Here is a 22,728-nt window from a genome sequence, read left to right as displayed (position 1 = left end):
AAAAGGTTAGGTGTGACTTCAGCAGCCATTTTTATTGAAACTGCCCATTATTGTGTATTTTGACCAAAGTTGAAAGGATGAACTTGTTGGATGAGGGTATGTGTTTAATGAAAGATCCTCTTGAGGGGCAGACAATTCAAAAGTAGAAGAACTGATCTTGCAAGTTAGGATCAAGGCCATTGCTGTATGAAAACCTAATATATGTAAAAGGCACTTCTTCCTCAGCTGTTCTGTTCTCTGAAAGGTGATTTGGATGACTAAAATGAGATCTGTCCTCAAGTGTGTATAGGGATGTCTGTGTGCGTGGGGAATGGGGGGGGGGCTCTGATAGCTAACAGAGACAAAGGTATTTCTCTGTCTGATGGTTGGATTGCCATGATAAAAACTTAAGTACTCATTAATAATAGTAGATAATGGTAGGATAACATGGCAGTTCGAATATGCTTGCTAGAGCAACACCCCTAGTTCCTATTTCTGCATTTCTTGTAGTTGGGAGATGTGAAGATATGAAATCCCTAGATGTCATGGCATGTTGCTGTAGCAGCCAGGAGAGACTAATCCTAATTTGCCTAGGGTTGATTGGGAGGGGTAGACTTTAATTATGTGGTGGTTGATAATCTGCCATTCTGAAAAAGACAACTCTGCAGTCTTTACTTGAGGAAAACTCCAGGTTTGGCTGGTGCTTGCCTGGGTGTGCTCAACATAGCTTGCCTGACTACTGAAGCCAGTTTAATATTTAAAATAAGAAACTGTGACTGAATCACTTGGTTAGTTTATCATATGTAAAGTGTAAATACTTACTTTTTTCTGCTTTTAGAGGTCATACAAATAATGGCTAATTAAGAGGTCATACAGATAATTGTTTTTCTTTGTGGAATTTCATTGTGATGGTACATTTTTCAAAGCACTTTCTTGCGTGTTTGGGCATGACTTAAATTTTTTTCCTTGTATCGCAGGAAGTAGGAAACCTGAAAAACCTGCTTTGTCTGGATGTTTCTGAAAATAAATTGGAATGCCTTCCTGAAGAAATTAGTGGTCTGACTTCTTTAACAGACTTGCTTGTTTCTCAGAATTTACTTCAGATCTTACCTGATGGCATTGGTGAGTACAAAGTGAATGCAATCACACAGAACCATTTAACCCACTATAACTGGAAGTCATTTGGGTTTTTAAAGTCTTTCTGTGCAAGAGATGAACTTGTCTCTTGTTGGTTTTTATTCCTTTTGCTTAGTAGCAAATGCATAGCTCTATTAATGCTGCATTTTAATTGTCTGCATAGTGACTCCCTCATAATCCTTTTTCAGTCTTCATTTTGTACCTCCCAAACAACATAAGTGTAATGTCCCTTCAGTTCCCATTGTATCCATTTCACCATCAGAACTCTTTAACACTGTGAAATTTCAGCTTGTAACATGCTGTGGGTCAAGTGGTAAGACTGGCTGAAAGTATCACTGCAAAAAATACAGAATTTTGAATGGTGATGTGTATTTATCTTCAGTCGGACAATGTGATTAATCCTCCACTGAACCTAGTGGAAGACTGTTTGCCTTGCAGCACATTAATCCTTGCCTTGAGGATTCAAGCCACAACCTTTCTGTCTCTGACCCCTTAGACTGAGTTCAGTAACTGAAGAATGTTTCCTGAAGCATTACCAGTGCCTTTTTTAAGGTGTATATTTTTTACCCATTCAGTAGTTGTGGCAAGTAGACAAACAAGCATTTTTTTTTCTCTACTCGTCAGCTGTTTTTCTGGAAAGTTCCTCGTTGTAGGAATATGCCTTACTCCTTGAGAGGACTTTTTTTTAAACCCCCCAAAATAAAGGTGTAGGGGAAGGAAGACTCATGAATGTGGTTTAACTATATTTAACATTTGGAAAAGAGTGGTCAGACCTTCCCCCTTCCTATATATTCTATATTGGACTTAGAGAAGTTTCTCTAGAAGTTGGACTTGGGGCAGTGGGCTGACAACTGTGGGTCCTACAGCTGCCTCATACGTGTTTGATAGGGAGTTATAGCAGCCCTCTCTGATGGCCTGTGCTGGCCAGTACAATTTTTGTACATCAGAAACTCTAGCATCTCAAAGTCAGAAGCTCATGCACTGGCTGGATAGAGCTTGTTGGCAGAAGTGATCCTTGCTGGTCTCTGTGGAAGCTCTGGGGCATTGCCCAGCTGATCACTGATTCCTTGGTGGGACTGGTGGATCTGTAGAGCTCTTGAAGCAAGTCTCTCACCAACAACACCAGTGGCTCAGGTCAGCTGTGTCCGTGTCTCCTCAGTCTCCGGAGCTCTGATGGAGCTCCAGCACCCCCAGGCAGCCTGTGCCAGTGCTGCACCACCTCCCACTGAGGAAGCTGCTTCTGATGGCCAGGTGGGATCTCCCATGCTGCGATCTGCAGCCACTGCTGCCTCACCTGCCCCTGCAGAGAGGAGTTTGGCTCTGTTGTGTCCATAACTGCCCTGTAAGTGGTTCTGGGCAGTTCCCAGATGCCTCCTTGGCTGTCTCTTGGTGGGAGTCAACAAAGCCAGCTCCTTCAGCCTCAGCTGACATGTGCTCTGGCCATTCTGATAGCTTCCTTCTGGACCCCCATCACTTAAACAGGGGAGTTAAGGGGGAAGACAAGTCATCACATAAAACTGAGAATGATTTTACAGGTGTGGTTTCACTAATTTCAGGTTGATAGGATATAGCAACTTCCATTGATCTGTTTTTTATAATTCTAATATTGTCTAGTTGGTGTTTGCTTCTGATGAGAGCTCACTGCTGTTTAGTATTCAACCTGGCGCTCACCAGCGGATTCAGGTCCTTTCCAGCAGAGCTCTTGTATAGGTGTATATTTCACTTCCCAGCCTGTGCTGGTGCACAGGTTTATTCTGTCTGGGTGCAGAGCTTTGCAGTTATCTGTGCTAAACCTCAGGTTTCTGTTTAGGTTGCTGTCTTTCTGTGTCATACATCCCTTCATCACTTAGCATCATCAGTGAATTTGATCTTCCAAACTATTACAGCTGGTTTGGACCACACAAGGATGACAGTGAGGTATCAACACCTAGTGTTGTCTCCCTAATTCTCTAGTATGGGCTCTGCCTGAGTCAGCTTTTGCACCAACGACCATTCTGATACAAAGGAATAGAACAAATTGGGTTTTCTGCCCTGAAGCAGTATTTTGTTCTTTATAAGAAAATCACCTTCAGAGAAGTTTGATTTCTCATCTAAAGAATAAACTTGGGTTTCCTGTCTGACTAATTAGGTTCTCTGTAAGGACAAAGAGACCTTGATCCTGTTCGGGTTTGACCTGTCACTTCAGTGCAAGGTGTTCTCACTGTGACTGATTAGGTGCAGGTGATCTTCTGAACATTCCTTCGTTAATAAACACTGTATAATTGAGGAACAAACGGATAATTTTCACTTGTTTATAGGCATTTGGGTAGACACATCCTTAATATTTACATGGGCTATCATTCAGATATTACAATATATATAATATAATATATTATATTATTATAGATTGATAATATATATCAACTTTATTGCAATTTATTATGCTTAAATACTGGATATGAATATTTATATTGAGTGTGAATTCAGGGATATTAAAACTTTCAGAAATAATGCAAGCACTAAGTGAAGCAATGCTTGGGTTCTGTTATTTTACCTAACAATAAAATTCCATTGTTTTAGAAAACTTCTGGAAGTTTTGCAGCATTAAAAATTTATGTAATTAAAGATACTGGAGGATACTAGACTAAAAATCCATGTTGTTTTTTCTGTCCAGGAAAATTGCGGAGGCTCTCCATTTTGAAGGTTGATCAGAACAAACTGATCCAACTAACTGATTCCATTGGAGACTGTGAAAGCCTTACTGAACTAGTTCTCACAGAAAACCAATTGCAGGTATGCATGGTCATGGCTGCTCAAATGGCAGGTGGTAATAAGACCTGCTGTTAAGTGCTGAATCACTTAGCTCATTAGGTTACTCACCCTTGCTACTGCTAAGGAGTGCATTTTCTTTAAATGCATCTTATTTCTTTCTTGTTAAATGAATCCTGGAGATCGTGTTGTGTGTAGTAACAATCCACCCTTCAAATGCTTAAGCAATTACATGTTCACTCTCGAGTCTTTCATGACCAGTGAGAGAATTGGAGCATGTGGAGTGCAGGTATCACTTACTTAGTTGTGGTTTTTATGCAGAAGTTTGTGCTTGTGCTGTGTTGCTTTATTGCCAGTTTTTGCTGTGCATTACCTGGATCAGTCTTCCTGGAACTGAATAGAAGCCCTGAGCACTGCTGAACTTGTACTGCTCCTTGCTCTGCTGATCTGCTCTAGACAGATGTTAAATATGATATGTGATCAATTAAAATAAAATCTCAGAATTCTTTCTGTTAGGTGTTTCCTTCCATTATTTTGAAACTTATCGTAACACTGACACTTGGAGAGGAGCTGTCTTTAAATAAACTAGGTTTGAGCATTTCTTAAGCTCAGTTGGTACTTAGGTTGAGTTAGAACCTTAAAACTGTTAAGATGTCTCTCCAACAGTCAGTTCATAGCACCTGAGTTAGGAGATAGCTAACCGAGAAGCAAATTTGGGAGTGTAAAGTTAGATAATGCATCCTATGTACAGGCATTCTGTACACAGCTCTTGTGTGTTTATTATCATAGTGCAGAGATAATTAATGAGTGAATTTGTGTTAGAAATTAACATTCCTAGGCACTTGTTCTGCAATATAAACCTTTGGATGGTCTTTGGAAAGTCTGGTGGTAATGAGGATTAACTACACTTCAATTTTGAAAGTAGATCAGACTTTTAATTAATTTTAAAAGTGAGTTAAGTGGTTTTTCCTGACTCTGTTTATTTATGAATTCTGTTTGTGTATTATTTTATTTTTGTTGGCACAGTCATTACCGAAGAGCATTGGAAAACTAAAGAAGCTGAACAATTTGAATGCTGATAGAAACAAATTAACATCTTTGCCCAAAGAGGTAAGTTTTGTGCCAATGACATTATAGAAACAGAAACCTATTGATTTCAAGTGCCTGTGAGAAGTAACAGGCAACTTTGGTCCAATGGATATTCTTTCCAAACTGATCACAACCAGAAACTTGTCTGCTAGATTTGAACTGTAGTGATTTGGTGGCTTGGAAGTGCAACATGTCTTCACAGTTGAACAAGAAGGCTTGGATCTAATTAGCTTGTAACTAACTTGGGTCTAATTAGCTTTTAACTGGTAATTCCCAGTGTGGATGTCAGGTCTTGCACTAGTTGAAGACTTGGAGTTCTAGTAGGGTGAATGCAGCACCAATATGTCTCTTCTGTGTGTAGTATGAAACTACTGCCACACTCTTCCTCACCAATATCAATGTTTCGTACTCTGAAAAGTGGCTCAGTGTCTGTCTTGACAGTCTTTTTGGTTTTGGAGATCTCTGGACTACTTTTGCCCTTAAATATAAGGACTTGATATGACCCAGATACCTCAAATTTTACAGCTATGAGTGCTAGGACTTCTTGTCTGTTGTAATAGTATGTGGAATGAAATGAGGCTAGAGCTTGTGTTGCGAAACTAAATATAATGAAGGTTTTACAAGTTTAGTTCAGCAGTAAATTGTGGAAAGAAATTGGGAAAGCAGCATCCTGTGATTGGAATATGAAGCTGTGAGTTGGTTCTGTTTGTACCACTTTTTCTCTGTAATTTTTATTCAAGTAAGTCTCCCTCTTAATTTTCCTGTCTAACATGTGGCTCTTTTAGAGAGCTTTTGTTCTCTACTTTCAGTCACCTAAGGAGCAGGAGGGTTCTGTACTCAGGTGACAGCTGATGGAAATTGAGAGGAGCATCAGCTCTGGCTCACTTCCTTATGGAGCTTGGACAGCTCAACAAGGAGGTAGGAGAAGGAAGTGAAATAGCAAAGACATGGGCGACAGCTGATTGTCTGAAGAAGAGGGATCAAGCAGGGGCAGAGGATGCTGCAGTGGCACTGGCAGCAACAGTTCCTGGGTCTGAGCTGCCACAGGCCAGTCACCTAATTGAGGGAAGGTGAGGGGTGAGATGTGAGTACTGCAGCTTTTCTAGCAAAACAGTGTCTTCCCTGCTGTCGTGCTTCTGCTTCTGAACAAAGAATTGCGACAGGGCTTACCCAGCCAAGTTGCATGATAGCTAGCAAGAGACAAGACCCTGGGAAAACTATTTGTATTGGTATGTGATAGCAGTTTTCATCATAAGATATGCTGAGTTGGAAGGAACCCATCAGGAGACCACCTCCTCGCCCTGCACATGACACCCCAAGAGTCACCACCTGTATCTGAGAGCATTGGCCAAAGACTTCTCGAACTCTGTCAGGTTTGGCGCTGTGACTTCTGCCCTGGGGAGCTGTTCCAGTGCCCAACAACTCTAGGTGAAGGACCTTTTTGTAATATCCAACCTACACCTCCCTTGGCACAACTTCAGGCCTTTCCCTCAGGTCTTGTCACTGATCAACACAGAGAAGAGATCAGGGTCTGCCCCTGCTCTTCCCCCATGAGGAAACTGTAACTGCAGTGAGGTCTCCCCTCAGTCTCCTCCTCTCCAGGCTGAACTGACCAAGTGACCTTAGCTGCTCCTCATACAGTTTCTCCTCAAGGCCAGTCTTCGTTCCCTCTTTTGGATGTGCTCAAATAGTTTAATATCTTTCTTATCTGGTGTTCATTCAGCAGAAAACTTTCTTTGCTAAAATACCTGTACTTGAGACTTGTGCAATTTTATGTCCACTCCACCTTTGAGCAGAATTGTTTTGAATTTTGCATGGAAAGTTTTACTGGTACAGTTTCTTTCCAGATTAGCAATTAATAGCTTGTGATAATGGAATATATGTATGGAATATATGGTTAATGGAATATATGGTATTGGAGGTGGTGCATAAGAGCAATTTGTGGCTTGGAAGAAGCAGGAACAGGAGCAGGCAAGAGGAGAAGGCTCAGCTGCAGGAGCAGGTAAAGCAAGGTGGATATGGAGTGTGTCTGTTTGGGGTATAGGGGGGTCAGGAGCTCAGTGCAGAACAATAGTGGGATTCATATTGAGCAAGATAATGATCACTTGGGGCCAGCAATGTTTTTCAGAGGTGGAATGTGTTGCTCAGTTGGTGAAGTGAAGATGGAGAATGTGTCTAGAGAACATCAGTGCACATGAGAGAGGGAGGGGGACGCCTGCACAGAAGTGGAATGAAGACAGGGATGAGCCTGTGTTTGGAGAAGGTGAACAATGAGAAAATGGAAGGTAGTGTCTGGAATGAGGTGAGCTCTGGGGAGTTGTGGAAGTCCAAGAAATAAAAATGGGAGAGGATGGTTCCCAAGGGAGCTTGGCAGGGAAACAGAGGAAGCAGAGCTCTTTGGCTCCTTATCAATGACTTTGAAATAAAATTTTTATTTTTCCTTTAAAGGTGTCTGTGCCAACATATGTCTCATTAGAACAAATGCCTTGAAATTACATGTAACATAAGATTTTATGCCTTGCTCTGCCGATATTTAATTTTTTATTATTTAATTTTAAAGGCAGTCAGTCCTTCTCTAACTGTGGGGTCATCCCTCACTTGATCAGTGCATTTGAATTACTAGCTGGTAATGTTACAAATAGAAAACAAACAACTGATGGCAATGGTGTGCCTCAAAAATACTGTTAATATGTGTGTATTGCAGAACCTACTGTCTAGCTAATAAGATTTCTCAGTTTCAGTTTTTCAAGGTTCATTTTGAATTCCTTGAGCTTAGGCTGTGCAGTATACATTTTTCCCTGAGTGTGTTTATAGTGCCTTCTTACAGTGCTGAAATGGTAGTTTGAAAAATAAAGGAATCTGCTGCTCTCTGCCCATGTTCCATCTGTACTGGAGTTGTGTTTTCTTGATATAGTATTTTTCTTGACTAGCAGCATTTTGTATTAAACCAAACATGAAGATTTCATAGACAGGTTTTATGTTTGCAATTCAAAGGAATTAAGTGAAGAGTCACATTTCATTGCTCTAAAAGTGAACACATGATCTGAGTGCACAGGTCTAACAAGTACTATTTGCCGTTATGTAAACCATCCACAGGAGCAGTTGTAGGGGGCTGATAGTGGCAAAGATTCCAGTTCTGAGTTTCCCTTTGGATGGCAGGGAGGAACCATTTCATGTCTTGGGTGGAATGTTCAATTTCCATTTTTGTTCTCATCATTAGTGACGTGGAATAAAAAGAATACAAAATGGATAGGTAGCATACTTGGAAGGCTCTGCTTGAAATTGAGAAAGCATACTATGTTTTCTGTTTATTTTCATCCTAAACTGACTAACTAAAATTTAAAGCCAGGAACAATCTCCTGACAGAAGTAATTTTAAACACCTCTGCCTGCTCTGTGTTGCTTTAGATGTTTCCTGAGATAGTATAGCCAAGGGTATAGACTGGGGTCTCAAACCTCTGCACATCAAAATTAGTACTTGTACAAAATTAGTACCTGTGAGTACCAACTCACAGAAACAGAGTTGGATGCAAAAGTAGAGTATACACTGCAGATATTTTTCCTCAGTATCTTTCCCTCTTTACCTGTTTTTCTTACCTCTTTGATTCTTTCTCTGCCTTACAGAGTGCTAGAGCAGCTGTGCATATGTGGTCTTCATCCTGATAAAAAATAGATGTGGGAGAGGCTGTTACTGGTTTCTGTTGGAGAGGGATAGAGATGCAGTCTTGTAATGTGTGTAGAAAAAAGTGGGATTCAGCTGGAGAGGAGAGTACATGTACCCAATACTGTATCTGCTTGGTGTTGCTATCATTTCACTCCCATAGCAAAGACCACTTTTATAGGTAGGATAGTCAGAATTAAATGCCTGGTGAGATAATCTCTGAGTTTTAGTTATTCTGTGGTGGTGTGTGTTTTTTTTGGGGAAGGGGGTAGAAGGGTGTTGATTTGTTTTTTAGTTAACAGTTAAGGAGAATTGGATTTTTAGTCAGTGTGTTAAACCATTACACTGCAGCATGGCTTCAAGGCACACTTGTAAAACTACTCTTTATCTTTTGGTGTAAAATGTCTTGATTTAGGATTATTGAGGAGTTTGTATGCAAATACACTTTCAGAGTTTCCTGGCTCAAAGTTTTTTCTGTGTTGTGTGGTGATAAAGGTAAAACCTGGAAGAACTGAATGTTTGACCATGGATTGAGTCACTGACAGATTTCATCTACAGCATCTCGTTTTGCAGCTTAGTGCGTCTGTGACTGAAGTGGTAAAACAGACTTCAGCAAGAGCTGAGAATGTCTAAACCTGTTCATAGTTAGAAATGTTTTTTCCTGAAACTTGAAAGACCTGCCTGGTGACTCTTTGGTATAGAAATCCCACCCTGGCACAGGAATGCTGATGAAACTGGTGTGTTGATTTTGGCACTTGCATAAATAACCTCCTTGGAATGTTTTCCAGTTTATATGCTTTTGTTAATTAGTCTTTACAACCAGCGGAGATCTGGTAATGTGTCCTTCCTGGCTCTGAGGTATATTGTGAGAATTATCACTCCATTAGGTAAAACTACAGGGTTTTGGGTTTTTTTTTTTTGATAATTACTGTGCTTTTAAATTTTTTTTTTAAAGGAGTAGGGACCACTTTGTTTTTTCTGATTTTAACTTTTGATATCCCGTCTCTTTCTTCATTTGTGTAGAAGCATGTGTGTCTCTGAGGTAAAAAAAATAGGCCTCTAAGGAAAAGTGCTGGAAAACTTGTCTTGAGTCAGAGGGCTGAGAAGCCGTCTTGGTGAGCTCCTCTCCCCCATTCACCAGTGGTGCAGGAGGTGTTGAAGTCAGTTTGCTGAAGATTTTCATACCCAATTTAAAGTTAATAATAACAACAGAAAAATAGTTAATAATAATAATGAATGGGGCAGTTTTTTTCCACCCCTAAATGTATTCTGTGCTTGCAATTAAAGAATTAGTATACTTTATGTGGAGCCAAGGAAGATTCTGACTTTACTTTGAACCCAAACAAAATTTTGGATATGACACTCTGGAAAAGATTTTACAAGAGGAACTGTGTTTAAATTACCACTATATTTATCAGACTTGTATAAGTCTGAGAGAGTTTTTGGCACTGACAACTGTTTTGAGAGTTGAATAAAAGAGATGCGTCACTGTACTTTTAGCTATTCACACGGCAACTAAAGACTGATCATTACAGTATTTGTCATAATGTTTTTTTTTTTTCTATTGCTTATTGCTGTGTGAAAGATGCTAACTGGTAAAGGACAGCAGAATTGATTCATAGCCTTTGAGTAGTAAACAGATCTACTTTAGAGTCATTAGAAACACTAGCAGAAAAGCATTCTGCTAAGACTTGCAGTTGTGGAGGACTGTCTAAGACGGACAAATAGTGGGTGTATGAATGGCAAAAAAAGCAGGAGAGTGAAGTGCTAAATGCTGGTCATGATGAAAACATGGGGGGAGTTTAGCAACTGAGTTGACTTCCTGTTTATGTTTGTCCAAGCCTTACTGCTTCCCCCAGAATGAGGAACCTGTTAGAAGGATGAGCCTCAGACTGATTTAGAAGAAAAGAGCAATAAAATCATCCATTAAAGGGTTTACAGGGTTGAAGTTTTGTGTGGAATTCAGAGGTCTCCTAGTGACAATCATCTTCTCAATCAAGCACACCTGAATGCAAATATGCAGTTTTGTTCCATCTTCATAGTACCAATGATCTTAAAATGAGCGCTTCATAGTAATGACCATTTACTGCCTGACTGACCTCTGGGCTTTGTTTTTGTGGTTTTCCTTTATCTAGGCTCACTGTTCTTTGGCGTTGGCGTGATGTGACAAGTCAGTAACCCTTAAACTAAAGTTGCTAAAATGAACTAAGTCTCAAGAGTAAGACTTAGGCATGCACAACTCATGTGAAATCTTTTCCTGATGTCCTGCTCACTACAGAAGAGTGTGAGGACTTCTTTAAACCTCCAGTCCTTGGAGGTTTTTGCCTAGAACTAAGCACATGATGCTTGTCTCCATTAAGTGAAGTCTGTGCTGGAAATGCAGTGTGTTGACTGGTGAATGGGCTTGTGGCCTCAGCAGTGTCCTTGGTGCAGATGTGGTGGTCTGGCACAGTTTGTTGTGAGCATGTGACCCTTGGAAAGCATGGCTCTCCCTCAGTTAGCCACTCTGAGCCAAACCAGTGACATTCTGATACCGTGTAGCTTCATGGTGGCCACAGCAGCGTTTTCCTTTCCTCATGCCTTGTAGTGTGTGCACTTTGCCTCCGTGGTGCGGCTTCATGTTTAGGTTTTCAAACACTGGACCTGATGCCTTTCTGTACTGCTGGATGGGTGCCATCTTTGTTTAAATGACAAAGATTTTAGTTGATTCTTAACTGTCAGCTTGTCTTTTTTTTTCTTTGTGGTATCTCACTTAATACTGCTCATTAAATGCTGTCTGCATTTTCTAAAAACAGTTTCATTAAAAAAATTCAGCGTCTCTTTTTTATCTACTCTACTACCCTATTAAAATAAAAGGTCTTCACTACCTTTGAATGGAACAAACCTTTGAACAGCAGCCTATTGACTGATAGAGAGCAAAGTTAAATTAACTGAAGTTTAAATGATTTAGGAGTTACAACCCTCCTTGGCAGTAGAAGAATGTATGTTCTGTCTCCATTTGTTGGCATGCTCTTGTCCAATATGAATAAAGAAAAATAAATTGAACATCTCTTGTATTTTCTTAATTGTTAGCTGCTTGGAAAATTATGGGTCAGGTAAATTGATAACCCTGTAAGTATTCTTCAGTCCACAGTTCTCCCGTTACCTTTCATTAAGCTGCTTTAAATGCATGATGACTCAGGCTGTCCTGATTCCACTGCTGCATTTTTCCATTATCAAAAGTATAGAAGTTTGGGTCTCATCAGGGCTGCATGGCTTTACTTTGTTTGTTTGGCTAACCTGTTTGGATCTCCATGCTCCAAGACTGAGTAACACAAACTTCATTCATGAAAAGGGAACACTTTGTGTACACTGAGGGCATCACTTGCCAGCTCATCAACATTCTCTAATTGTATTTCTGGCTTTTCACGGCTCCTCATGTTAGCAACACCAATTAGGCACTTAGTGTGTATATATTTTTTTAATATCACACTGTGTTTTGTGAACATGTGAAGGCACATTATTTAAGAATTTATACACTCTTTAAAGTCAATAGCAGAATTCTTGAACCAAGAAATGTTTGTTACTATTTGAGTGCTGGTTTTTAAGGGTTGATTCACAAGCTAAAATGGTTTGCAAGGTTCATGCTTCTGTTCTATACACAAGGCTGGGAAAACTGATAATCTTGTGAAACAGCTGCATATTAAGAGTGCCGTGATTTAAGAGAAATAGCACAGATTTTGTTTTGTCAAGAATGTAGCACTTTAACTTTCCGTTGCAAATAGCTTGTGAATCAGAAGCCTTGAGCAGCTGATTGCTGTTTTCTTCCATTAAAAAGCATTTATGATACAAAGGAAGGTGAGTGGAATGTAAATGTTCCATTTGTTTTACTTTGTGAGTCACAGTTGCACCCTTTAAAAGTGACTTTTTCCTTAGTAAATAGTGTGTGTTAAAATCAACACCATTTTCCCTTTGACTAGTTAAAATATTTTGTGCTATTTGTCTGTAATTTCAGTCTTGGCTTTGGACTGAATTGTGGGTTTTGCAAAGACACGGCTGACAGTTAACAAGAACACAATAATTTCAGCTTAGTTTTGGGGACTCCTGGCTAAGGTGTAGTTACATATTGGCTATAGTATGAGAGGAGAACCTTCTTAGAAGTATATCACTATAGATGACCTCTAATTTTTGAACTAAGATTTTCCACTGTCTTTAGTTTGGACTCTAACTCTGTAATTAGAGTCTAAGTCTGCTTAACTTGAAAGCTTCAAATGGCATTGGGATATTTTGCTTCTGTTACTTGGAGTAAGAAAAGAAAAAAATCTTGTTTCCCCTTATGGTGAGTTTTGGAACTGGCAAACAAACAATGGTGCTTTTTAAACTCCGTATGATAAGCAAACAAAGGTAAGTCTCCTTTGTTAATAGGAACAAAGAGTTACTTGAAGGAGCTTTTGAGTTGCTACAACTAATAATCTTCCTGTTTATAAAATTTCCGTCTGGAACATTAAGTTGGAATCAGTTTGGTTTTTTTTTTTTTTTTTTTTAATCAGATGTGGGGGGTTTATCTTTCTGAAAGCAGCTACTTTTGGTGCAAGATGTAGATTTTTAAAGGTAAAACTGAAAAATCCCATCTTTGCACCCAAATAATGCAAATGTTTGTATTTGGTAAATTGGTAGAGACAGAGGATATTAGATTAAAAGAGATTAAAGAAGGCCAGTTCATGTGGGAATTGTGTTGAAATAGGTTGCTTCTAATGAATTGGGGCATCAATTTTACCCAGTGTTCTGCTTCTAGTGAGTTCTTCATTAATCTTTGTGGACTCAAATTTGGGAGTTGGTTGGTATATTTAGCATTTTGCCTTGCTTCAAGGCCCATTGCACTTGCTTAGATATAAAGTTGCCATGAAGAAAGAGAGAATTAATATGTAAAATGTAGATCTAGAAAATGTTAAGTGTCGGGTTTTTTTGTGACTGTTGGGCACAGAGTAGCTTCTGTGTGGTTACTGATTTCTTCTGGGTGTGGAAGGCTCTGAAAGGTAGCTGGAACGTGACCTATATGTAAAGTTATCCATTATTTGCAGATATATATGTTCAAGACAGTGCTCCTACAGACTTGCTTCAGGTCAGACTTCTTCGAAGCTGCCACTTGTTTGCAGTCTGTAGCTCAGGGGGAAGTGTCTGGCAGGCATTGTAATTTGGATGTGCTGTGACACACTCCGTGACCCATACTGCATGCCTTTGTTACGCTGTGGTGCTGCAGCAAAACCAGACTTGCTTTTTCCCCCCCCTCTTCTCAAATGTAGGTTGGAGGCTGCTGCAGTCTTAACGTCTTTTCTGTACGTGACAACAGATTATCTCGAATTCCCTCTGAAATTTCACAGGCCACTGAACTTCATGTCCTGGATGTTGCTGGAAACAGGCAAGAGATTTTTGTATTTTCATGTTCTTTTGCTAAATTTACTTAATTCTTTCTGATAGCGAAAGATATTATGTCTGAGAAGAGAGTAATAAAAAACCAGTTATGACATTCATGTTAGTGTTACTGTTGAAATTGTCAAAGTAGTCTTCCCCGTGGGCCAAAAGTAAGCATAAATTGTGTGTTATCATGAGTATGATTTCTGGATTACTTTGACCCTGAGGAAGAAATTGGATTTTTTAAAAAAATCCTCTGGATTCATATATTTCTGAATTAAAACTGGGAATCTAGGCAATGGACGGAGCTTCAGGTGAAGCTGTCAAGCTGGAATGTCAAGTGGCATCAATATTGAGTGTTGTATCTTCACAATACAGTATGAGTAACAGGGAAGGCCACTTTGACCTTGCAGCTTCTCACAAATCTTAATGCTTCAAACAACAAGAAAAAATGAATGGATTAAAGCATAAACCAGCAAATTAGTTCAGCTTCTTAGCAGGAAGTTGAATTAAAAAAAAAAACCCTCAAAACAGAAGAAAAGCGAATGGCATCTCATCTATGCAATATAATTGTCTCACAGGCCCTTATGTATCTCTAGTCTAGCCACTGTTCACATAAAGCTCCTGATGGGAAGCAGCTGTCTGCTTTCCAGGGCACTTTACTGCAGTACAGAAAGCTTAGCATAGTTTTACCTGGTTTTCAGCTTCAGAGGATTATAAAGTTATAATGTAAGTTAAGCTGCAGGTTTGTTTTTTGGTTTTTTTTTTTTAAAGAATGGAGTAGTTGGAGTTGATGACTACTGCAGTGCCTTCTATTAGAGGCATTAATTTCAATCCTGTTTGTTCCAACTCAGCAATGTATACTTGAGTTGATTTCATGACCATCTACTAAGTCTACCAGGAACTGCCCTGACTTTTTTACTTTGCTTTTTTGAACTAGGCTGACGTATCTTCCCATTTCACTGACTACATTAAGGCTGAAAGCTTTGTGGTTGTCTGATAACCAGTCCCAACCTCTGCTGACATTTCAGACTGATACAGACCCTGAAACAGGAGAAAAGATTTTAACATGTGTATTACTTCCTCAAATGCCTTCTGAGTCTGGTTGCCAAGGTGAGTGCCTAGAATCAGCTTTTCATTATGTACAGAATTATTACTTCTTTGTTTACTGAGTTGTCCCATAAAGGTTTGTAAAACTTGCATAAACCCTAGTGAGAACAGTAGCAAAGTTCTGGTTGAATTTTCAATACTAAACCTTTTTTTTCTATTAACCTATTAGTCTTCAGAAGACTTTTAAACTTGTCACTGAGTGTTATTGAAAATATAGTGACAGCTACGATAAATAAAATACAGATCTGGAAGAAATAGAATTACTCATATCACTATTCTGAGGCTTGCCAATGGGCCCAGTAGTGATGTCCATAATTTTATACATTGATTATACATATTTTATTTTTTTATATGTATACACACACACATATATACATGTATGTATGGAAAAGTGGTGGCTTTCCAACTTCAGTCTCTTTACTAGCAAAATAAATTGCATAGCAAATAGTGAACAGTGGACTTTTTATTTTTTAGCAAGCTAATTTTCTTTCAAGCTGAGGTGTCATACAGTAACTTTATTATATTAATTAACAAGTGTAGAATTGCAGTATAAGTTGCTTTTCCCTTTTGTGATGAAACTTTCCTCTGAGCCAGATGGAACCATAAACTCTTTTGTTGGCTGTGTTGCTACTCCAGTAACTTCTGAATGTTTTTTGTCCTCAAGCTTTTACAGCTTTATGTGAACATTCAAGGGGATTCATCTGAGCTAATATTTACATTTCTACTGTAATGACTGGAGAATGATTTATCCCATCTAAGAATGGACTTTCAAAAGAAAATCATGTAGATTCTTCCCCACTAAGTACAAAGGGGCCTGAGAAGAAAAATTCAGCTGTGGGTATCTGTATTGTAGGTACCCAAGCTTAATTCCAGTGTTTCTGTCATATATGGCTGGAGCAAATAGAAGCCATTAAAACAATAGGAGAGTAGAAATGTCTCTGTTTTCAGCTCCTGGATTTTAAGAATAGTTAAGAATTTAAATATATGAATTAACCCCTTTAGAATTAGAGAGGATTAATCTAGTTCAAGTAGAGTAACAGAGGTTAACTTGACTTTCTCTAAAGACCTTACTACTAGCAATTAGATTTCCTCCTCTCCAGATGAATCTCATGGCTTCAAGGGAAGAAGGCATGGAATTTAGATTGTTGAATGTGTATGCCTAGCAATACTGAAAGGATGAGTTTAGTAAAAGCAATGATCCTGTGTTATGGAATGCCATTTAGGGAACTGGCTAATTGCAGCTGGCAGCCATGTTCCGCAAGAAAAACATATATAGTGGCAAATGTATTAAATTATATAACCAGTACTCTAAAACTCTGAAACAGTCCAAGTACAGAAATACCTAATTTATGCAGAAACAATTCAGTGTATGTACTTGATAACAGAAAACTAATGCAAGTTTCTTCCAAAAACAGTAGAAATAGCCACATGTAAGTGTATGGGATGAGTGATTGTTCAGATGTTGCAATTATGAACAATATAGCATGTTGGATTGTGTGACTTCACATGCATGTTGCTGTGAATCTTGAGTTACGTTTCCCTGTTCTAACAGATAACCTACCACGATGTGGTGCATTGGAGAGTTTGGTAAATGAGATGTCAGATGAAACATGGAATGAGCGGGCGGTGAACAGAGTCAGTGCAATTCGCTTCTTAGAAGATGAAAAAGATGAAGAGGAAAATGAAATGGTATGTTTTCCAAGCCTTTGGATACTTCCAGACACTCTGACATTAATGCAGAAGTATAAAAAGTCTCTGAGCATTCTTGCTGTAAATATATCAGCTTGATCTGCATGCTTTGTGTGTACATTTGGAGAAGAAACTGTTCATGTTGGCTGCTGAAACTTTTTATGTTGACATTAAATGCCTTTGTCTTTTCTGCCTTGCATATAACTTTTATATTCTGATGCAGGACAGTCTTCTGTTTTGCTTTGTTTTCCTCTGTCTGCGCAGGATGTTTTCTTTTCAGAAAGAAGATAGGATCTTTCTCTGCTTCTGTGAAGCTTTACTGCCTGAAAGTATATAGGGTCTAATTTAGGATTCCAGCGCTCTGGCATGTGTCTTCATTAACTTTGCTATTGTTTGTCTAATTTCTATTTCCAATCTCTTTTGTGTTCTCTCTCATTCTTCTTTTTGTATTTTTTAACTCCACCATTTGCATTGAACCAACCATAGTGTACATAAACAGTAGGAGTGTTGCTCATTAGTTTCCCACTTAAAGGATGTGGGAACATCTGTCACTGTACTTATAAGACCTCTCCATTAAGTTGGGCTCTGCATATCCTGCAGATCAAAACACAACACGATCTGTAGTTCTACTGGCTTTTATTAACAATTAAAACTCCTTGTAAAGATTAACACTGCTTCAGTCATGTTTTTGACATGCTTGTCTGATGCTCTAAAATATTGCTGGTGGTCCTCATTAGATCTCAGCTAGAGATACTTCAGGGCACTGGCTGGATTATTGTAGTTTAAACAAACAGTGACTACAAAAACTCTTACTTTAGTTTGGAAATGAGCAAGTTAGATAGTTGCTTACTCCAAAGCAGCAGAAACAAAATGTCTCTTAAGAGGCATGGTTCACTAATAGGGAGTTCAGAATGATGCTGGGTGCTGCTTAACAGCTCTGCCAACTTGAGACTGTCCATAGAGTAGTGAGGGCTCAGGTGTTGAGGATAAGTGCTTGATTTGCCTGATTTGAGGCAGGAACTTTCTGAGGGGAAAATAATTGATGATCTTACTGAGGAGAAGGAAAGGCAGAGAAGATTTCTGAAGCAGTCTTGAACAAAGCACCCATGTGTGGGTCATCAGTTCTGCTGTTCTCTGCACAGTTTACATGCATGCCACTATAAAGTAATTGCATGTATACATGTATTATATGTATATTGTATTTGTGGTGTTCTATTGTCTCCAGCCTGGATGCTGACTGGAGTTTTCGTGAATCTTGTTTTCCTTGTAAAGATTTCAGCACAATAATACACATTCTTCTGTTTAAGGTGGGAGAGAAATGCTCCCTCTCAAGGTGTTTGTTCTCAATTAACTAGAGAACCAGACTCTGTGGTGGGGCTGAAAGGCAAATGGAGCTCCACACAAATACTGTTTAAAACTGTAAAGAGATCTTGTGGGATTCTTTCAAAATCAGGTGAATGTTTTAAGTGTGATCTTAAATCACTTTGTATGGTTTTGGGAAGGAAAAAATACCCAAGTATAGTTATGAAAGAATCTTCACTTCCTAACTTGTAATTGTACTTCACTTGAGTGGCTTTCAGATTAGTAGTCCAAAAGAGGACAAAATTTGCTCTTAGAGACGTCTTAAAACCACTTTCCCTGTCTTCATAAACAAGTAGCTTTTGAAGTAATGCTCAGCACAGAACATTGTAGTTTGAAAAGGAAAATGGGGGAAAAAAGGAAAAAAATTGATACTTACTATTTGGTATGTGAATGCTGAAGCCTTGTAAGTGTATGTTGTTTTTGCAGAGAGACAAAGGCAAAACCACTTATTGCACTGTTTATTTTTAGAGAACACTTCTAAGGCGAGCCACTCCACACCCTGGAGAATTAAAGAACATGAAAAAGACAGTGGAGAATTTACGGAATGATATGAATGCTGCTAAAGGACTGGATTCAAACAAAAACGAGGTCAATAATGCCATTGACAGAGTGACCACTTCTGTGTAGAGTTTCATCTCCAGGTTTTACCTCCTGTGTCTTCCCCTGCTGTTGAAATGTTCCTGTCGTCTCCTGGGACCTCACTGAGCCCCTTTTTGTTTTTAACCAGAACCTGATTCATCGTCTCCATACACATGAAACGTGCAGCCCGCTGGAAGAAAGTGCCTTATTTCATCCAGGCAGTGAACCAATAATTTCCAAATCAATATTGTAATTTTAATAGTCTTAGGCTTTTTAAGTTTAATACACTACTGTATGCAGAATACAATATTTTTGTCTTAAACACAGGGGAAATAATGCTTTTCTTTTCCAGAGTGCTGGGATAGTTTCTTCCCAGTGGCTGGATGTGCTAGTGAGAAATATAGTTTTGTGGGAAATCGATACACTTTTTTATTTTTTTGGCAGCTCAGATGGTGTAAATTTTAAATTTTTGTATAGGACTTTCATAACAAGATGATGTATTTCACTTTTAAGAGAAAATTTATCTTGAGCGGTACATATTTTAGTATTTGTGGAAGAGAACAAGTTTCATGGACAAATGTATTCATTTGTTTGTACCACCCATTGTGCCTTACTGTGTTTGGTATGTCATATTAGTCTTAAATATAGCAATTCTCAAAGAAAGTGAGTAAATTTGGTCTCCAGCTTTAGATATGTTTTTCTTTTTGGACAGTAATTTGTTGGGAATTTTACGGCAGAGAACTTATGTTTATATTATGGGATCTTAGGTTGTGAAGCACAAATGTTAATTTTGTTGTAAACAGAATTAAGATGAAATGACCAAACTGCTATTGTTTATTACATAATGCACTCACACTTTAACTTAGTTGTATTGAAACATCTTGGTTTGGATGCCTTGTTGCATTGCAGTCACTAGAAATTCATGCTTCCATTGTTTTTTTTTTTAAATGTGCCATCTGTAAAATAACTTGAAAAACAGCACGATAGACTTTCAGAAGCACAGTATGAAATTAGTTTTATGTATTACACAAGAAAGCATGATTCTTTAAAGTGCTTTGGTGGTTTTATAAACACTTATAAAACCATAATAAAAACATCTTTAAAAGCTTCAGTAGATGTGATGTATCATTAAAACAGCAATTAAAGTATCTCTGCATTAATGCTGTCATTGTTACTGTGTTGCACTTCAGTTGTCCAATGCTGATTTCAAGGTCTTACTAAATCTGTGGGTTCTGATTTGTTTATAAAGGTAAGTATTAACTGAGTTGAATTCAGTAAATAACAACTTTGCAAAAGCCTGATAAAGACTGATGTTGATGTCTCTGGGTTCTGTTAATTTCTCTTCCCCAAGATTCCTCATTTAAGCTTCAAGACGTGGTTTTGCAGGAGAGTGCTGGAGGTTTGTAACTGTTAGGTCAGTTCAGTGGTAGTGCAGTTTTATTGTTCTCAAGGGAGAGTTCTCCTGGTTATTCTTGGTAAGCTGCTATTAAAATAACACCAGAAAGAAAATCAGGTTTTGGTACAGCTGACTCCAGCCTTGGGTAGAATTTTCTTTTTTAAGTACTTACTGGAATCGGCACAATAGAAGTTTAAAAATGTAGTAAACCCTGTACCCAAGAAAGTAGCAACAAACCCGTTTGAGATGAAAAGAAGTTCCTAAAAAAGACAGTTCCTAAAAAAGCCAAAGGCAACATGACTCTGTGATGCCAGTTTTTCATTTGGAGGCTGTGGCTTGTTTTGTTTTTAGCGTCTGCTCCATCAGCAAGATGAATGTTTAAAGCCTGGATTTGGGCCTTGCCTGAGCTGCCACCAGATGAAAATAATTAATTGCCCTTACTACTCTTGATTACCTACTCCCTCCTGCTGCAGTCAGAACAAGACATAAATCTTGTTGCATCTCTGGGATGTGCGCTGTGTTGCTCGGCTGCTGCTTTTTGTACATTCCAGCAGGCTCATGGAGGCTGCTGCAGCCCACAAACTCTCCACAAGGCAAGCACTACTTGCTGCATCCACTTTGGCACAAAGTAGCTTGTCAGCAGTCAGAGTCAGTATTTTTAAATTTTGGGGTGTTTTTTTGTAGTAGTGGAAGGAATATTGGTTGTGGTTTCTGTGGCTGCAGATGGCTAAGTGGATGATCCAGGCTGGTTGCCTTCATTTGGGACAGTTTCACATTCCTGTACCCAATGGTGGCTGGTATTGTTTCCTTGTGGTCATCTCAGCCACAGATGGGTAGTATGAATTGCATATTGAAGGTGTTTGCTTCCACTCAGTTGTAAAAGAAAATTGATTGAGCTCAGTCTAGAATCCAACAATTGCTTAATGAGAGATTAGAGGAGCTGAAGTCCATCATCAGACAAGCCAGCTACTATCCCCAGAGAAGTGTTGGCATTTCTTGCTTTCACTGCCATCTCTCTTCATTTTGTTAACCTTTGTAGAGGAAATCTGGATTTTTGTTATGCTTTTTCAATCAGTATCTGAGGAGAGAGAAAAGAAGAAGTGTATTTTTCAGGCGTCTACAGTAATACTGTGTAGCAGTGTGTCTCATTAATGTCTTTTGTTTATGATTTTTGGTGAGGCAATTTGAGATTCTGCTCTGCTCCAGGTAGTTCAGCAGTATGTATGAGGTAGTGTAATGTTTGAGACTGGCAGTAAGCGTAGTTTCCAGAGTACACCTTGAGGTATGGCAGCAGCTGCCAGTGGTATGGAATAAGAGCAGATGAAGTGTTTTTCAGGGCTGACAAGGTGCTTGGATTCTTGCTGTGCAAACAGAGACAACTGGCTACCCTCTCTCTCCTCCTAATGCTGGTTCAGAGTGACTTGCATATTGTTCTATTTGATCAACCCTCCATCAGCCTAGACCTCAGGAGTCCCTCTCATCTCTTGAGTGATCAATGTGTGTGCCATTTTGTAGAGTGGTTGAAGTACCCTTCTCCACCCAACAGAGCTGATAACATGCCAGGCAGTTTTAAGTCTATTTTATAGCCAGAAAAAGTTGATGACACATGTTCTGATGAAGCAATGTCTGTCCTTGAAAGCATGAGCCATCTCTTCCCAGTGTCTGTTTTTTTTCCTCTTGCTGATGCTGTGAGGAGCCTGCATAGTGTATATGATTATGACTTCTTTCTCTATAAACTTTTCCTTCTTTACTTTGTCTTTTGAGAGGTGGGTTCAATGCAAAGAGGCTGCAAAATTTGCATGTTTTTTATTAGCTATAAACAGGTAAAATCAACTGACCGCAGTGGTGGAGTGGATTTAATATTAACCTGCTACTTACTGCGTACAAGTTCTCTTTATTCAAAGTCACAATTCCTAGTCTTAAAAGAATAATAAGAAAAAAGGCACTCTTGTGCTACCGTAGTTAGTGTAGCAATGGATTTTTCCATCCCCTGTGTGTTGCTCCAGGCTTTTCCCACAACTTCCCACAAATTTATGTGTTGAGATTATTTTTCTGGCTTAAGTTCCATGTTTTTGATAATCAGTGTATTGTAGGAAAGTGTTTACTGGAAACTTGCATAACACTGTTCTTTCCAGCAAGTGACTTGTTTGTGTCCTGCTCGGCCTGCTTCTGGTCTAGCACTGATGCTTTACCAGTGCTGGGTGAGCAGCTTTTTGCTGATTAGCTACTTAACAGGTTTCACTACTTGGAGCTCGTAATTTCAGCTTTGAAGAGAGAGTAGTGATGCCAGGAATTTAATTTTAATAAAAGAACAGTTTTTAGAATATTGGTTGATAATATCCAGGTTTGCTGTAAATATCTGCCTCCCACTGAGACAGCACACTATTTATCAGAAATGTCTAGACCTTTTGTTAATGAAGAATGCACCACCATTCTTTGCCTTGACTTCGGAAAATAAAATTACTTTAGTTTTTTGATTGACTTGATAAGAGTGTTTCCCATCTTCAGTTTCTGACAAACACACAAATCTCTTTCTGTGCTTGGGTTGCTGTCAGGGAGTATTACAAAAGCTGGGCTTGACTATCAGT

General features: G+C 38.9%; 1 protein-coding gene across 1 annotated transcript in view; it reads left to right on the top strand.

The window, feature by feature from the left end:
* The window catches only part of LRRC1 (leucine rich repeat containing 1), a 69,982-nt gene extending 50,078 nt beyond the window's left edge, over positions 1 to 19,904 (top strand). The window contains exons 8-14 of the mRNA XM_021551257.3: positions 957 to 1,101; positions 3,770 to 3,888; positions 4,891 to 4,974; positions 13,896 to 14,011; positions 14,945 to 15,117; positions 16,667 to 16,803; positions 18,634 to 19,904. Coding sequence (XP_021406932.1) covers positions 957 to 1,101; positions 3,770 to 3,888; positions 4,891 to 4,974; positions 13,896 to 14,011; positions 14,945 to 15,117; positions 16,667 to 16,803; positions 18,634 to 18,792 — 933 coding nt within the window. The 3' untranslated portion in view covers positions 18,793 to 19,904. The remainder of the gene's footprint in view (positions 1 to 956; positions 1,102 to 3,769; positions 3,889 to 4,890; positions 4,975 to 13,895; positions 14,012 to 14,944; positions 15,118 to 16,666; positions 16,804 to 18,633) is intronic.
* The last annotated feature ends 2,824 nt before the right edge of the window (positions 19,905 to 22,728 follow it).

This window comes from Lonchura striata, chromosome 3 (assembly GCF_046129695.1).
Source record: "Lonchura striata isolate bLonStr1 chromosome 3, bLonStr1.mat, whole genome shotgun sequence".
In the NCBI taxonomy this organism is placed as follows: domain Eukaryota; kingdom Metazoa; phylum Chordata; class Aves; order Passeriformes; family Estrildidae; genus Lonchura; species Lonchura striata.
Note: the sequence above shows the minus strand (reverse complement) of the source record. Positions and strands in the feature narration are given on the sequence as shown.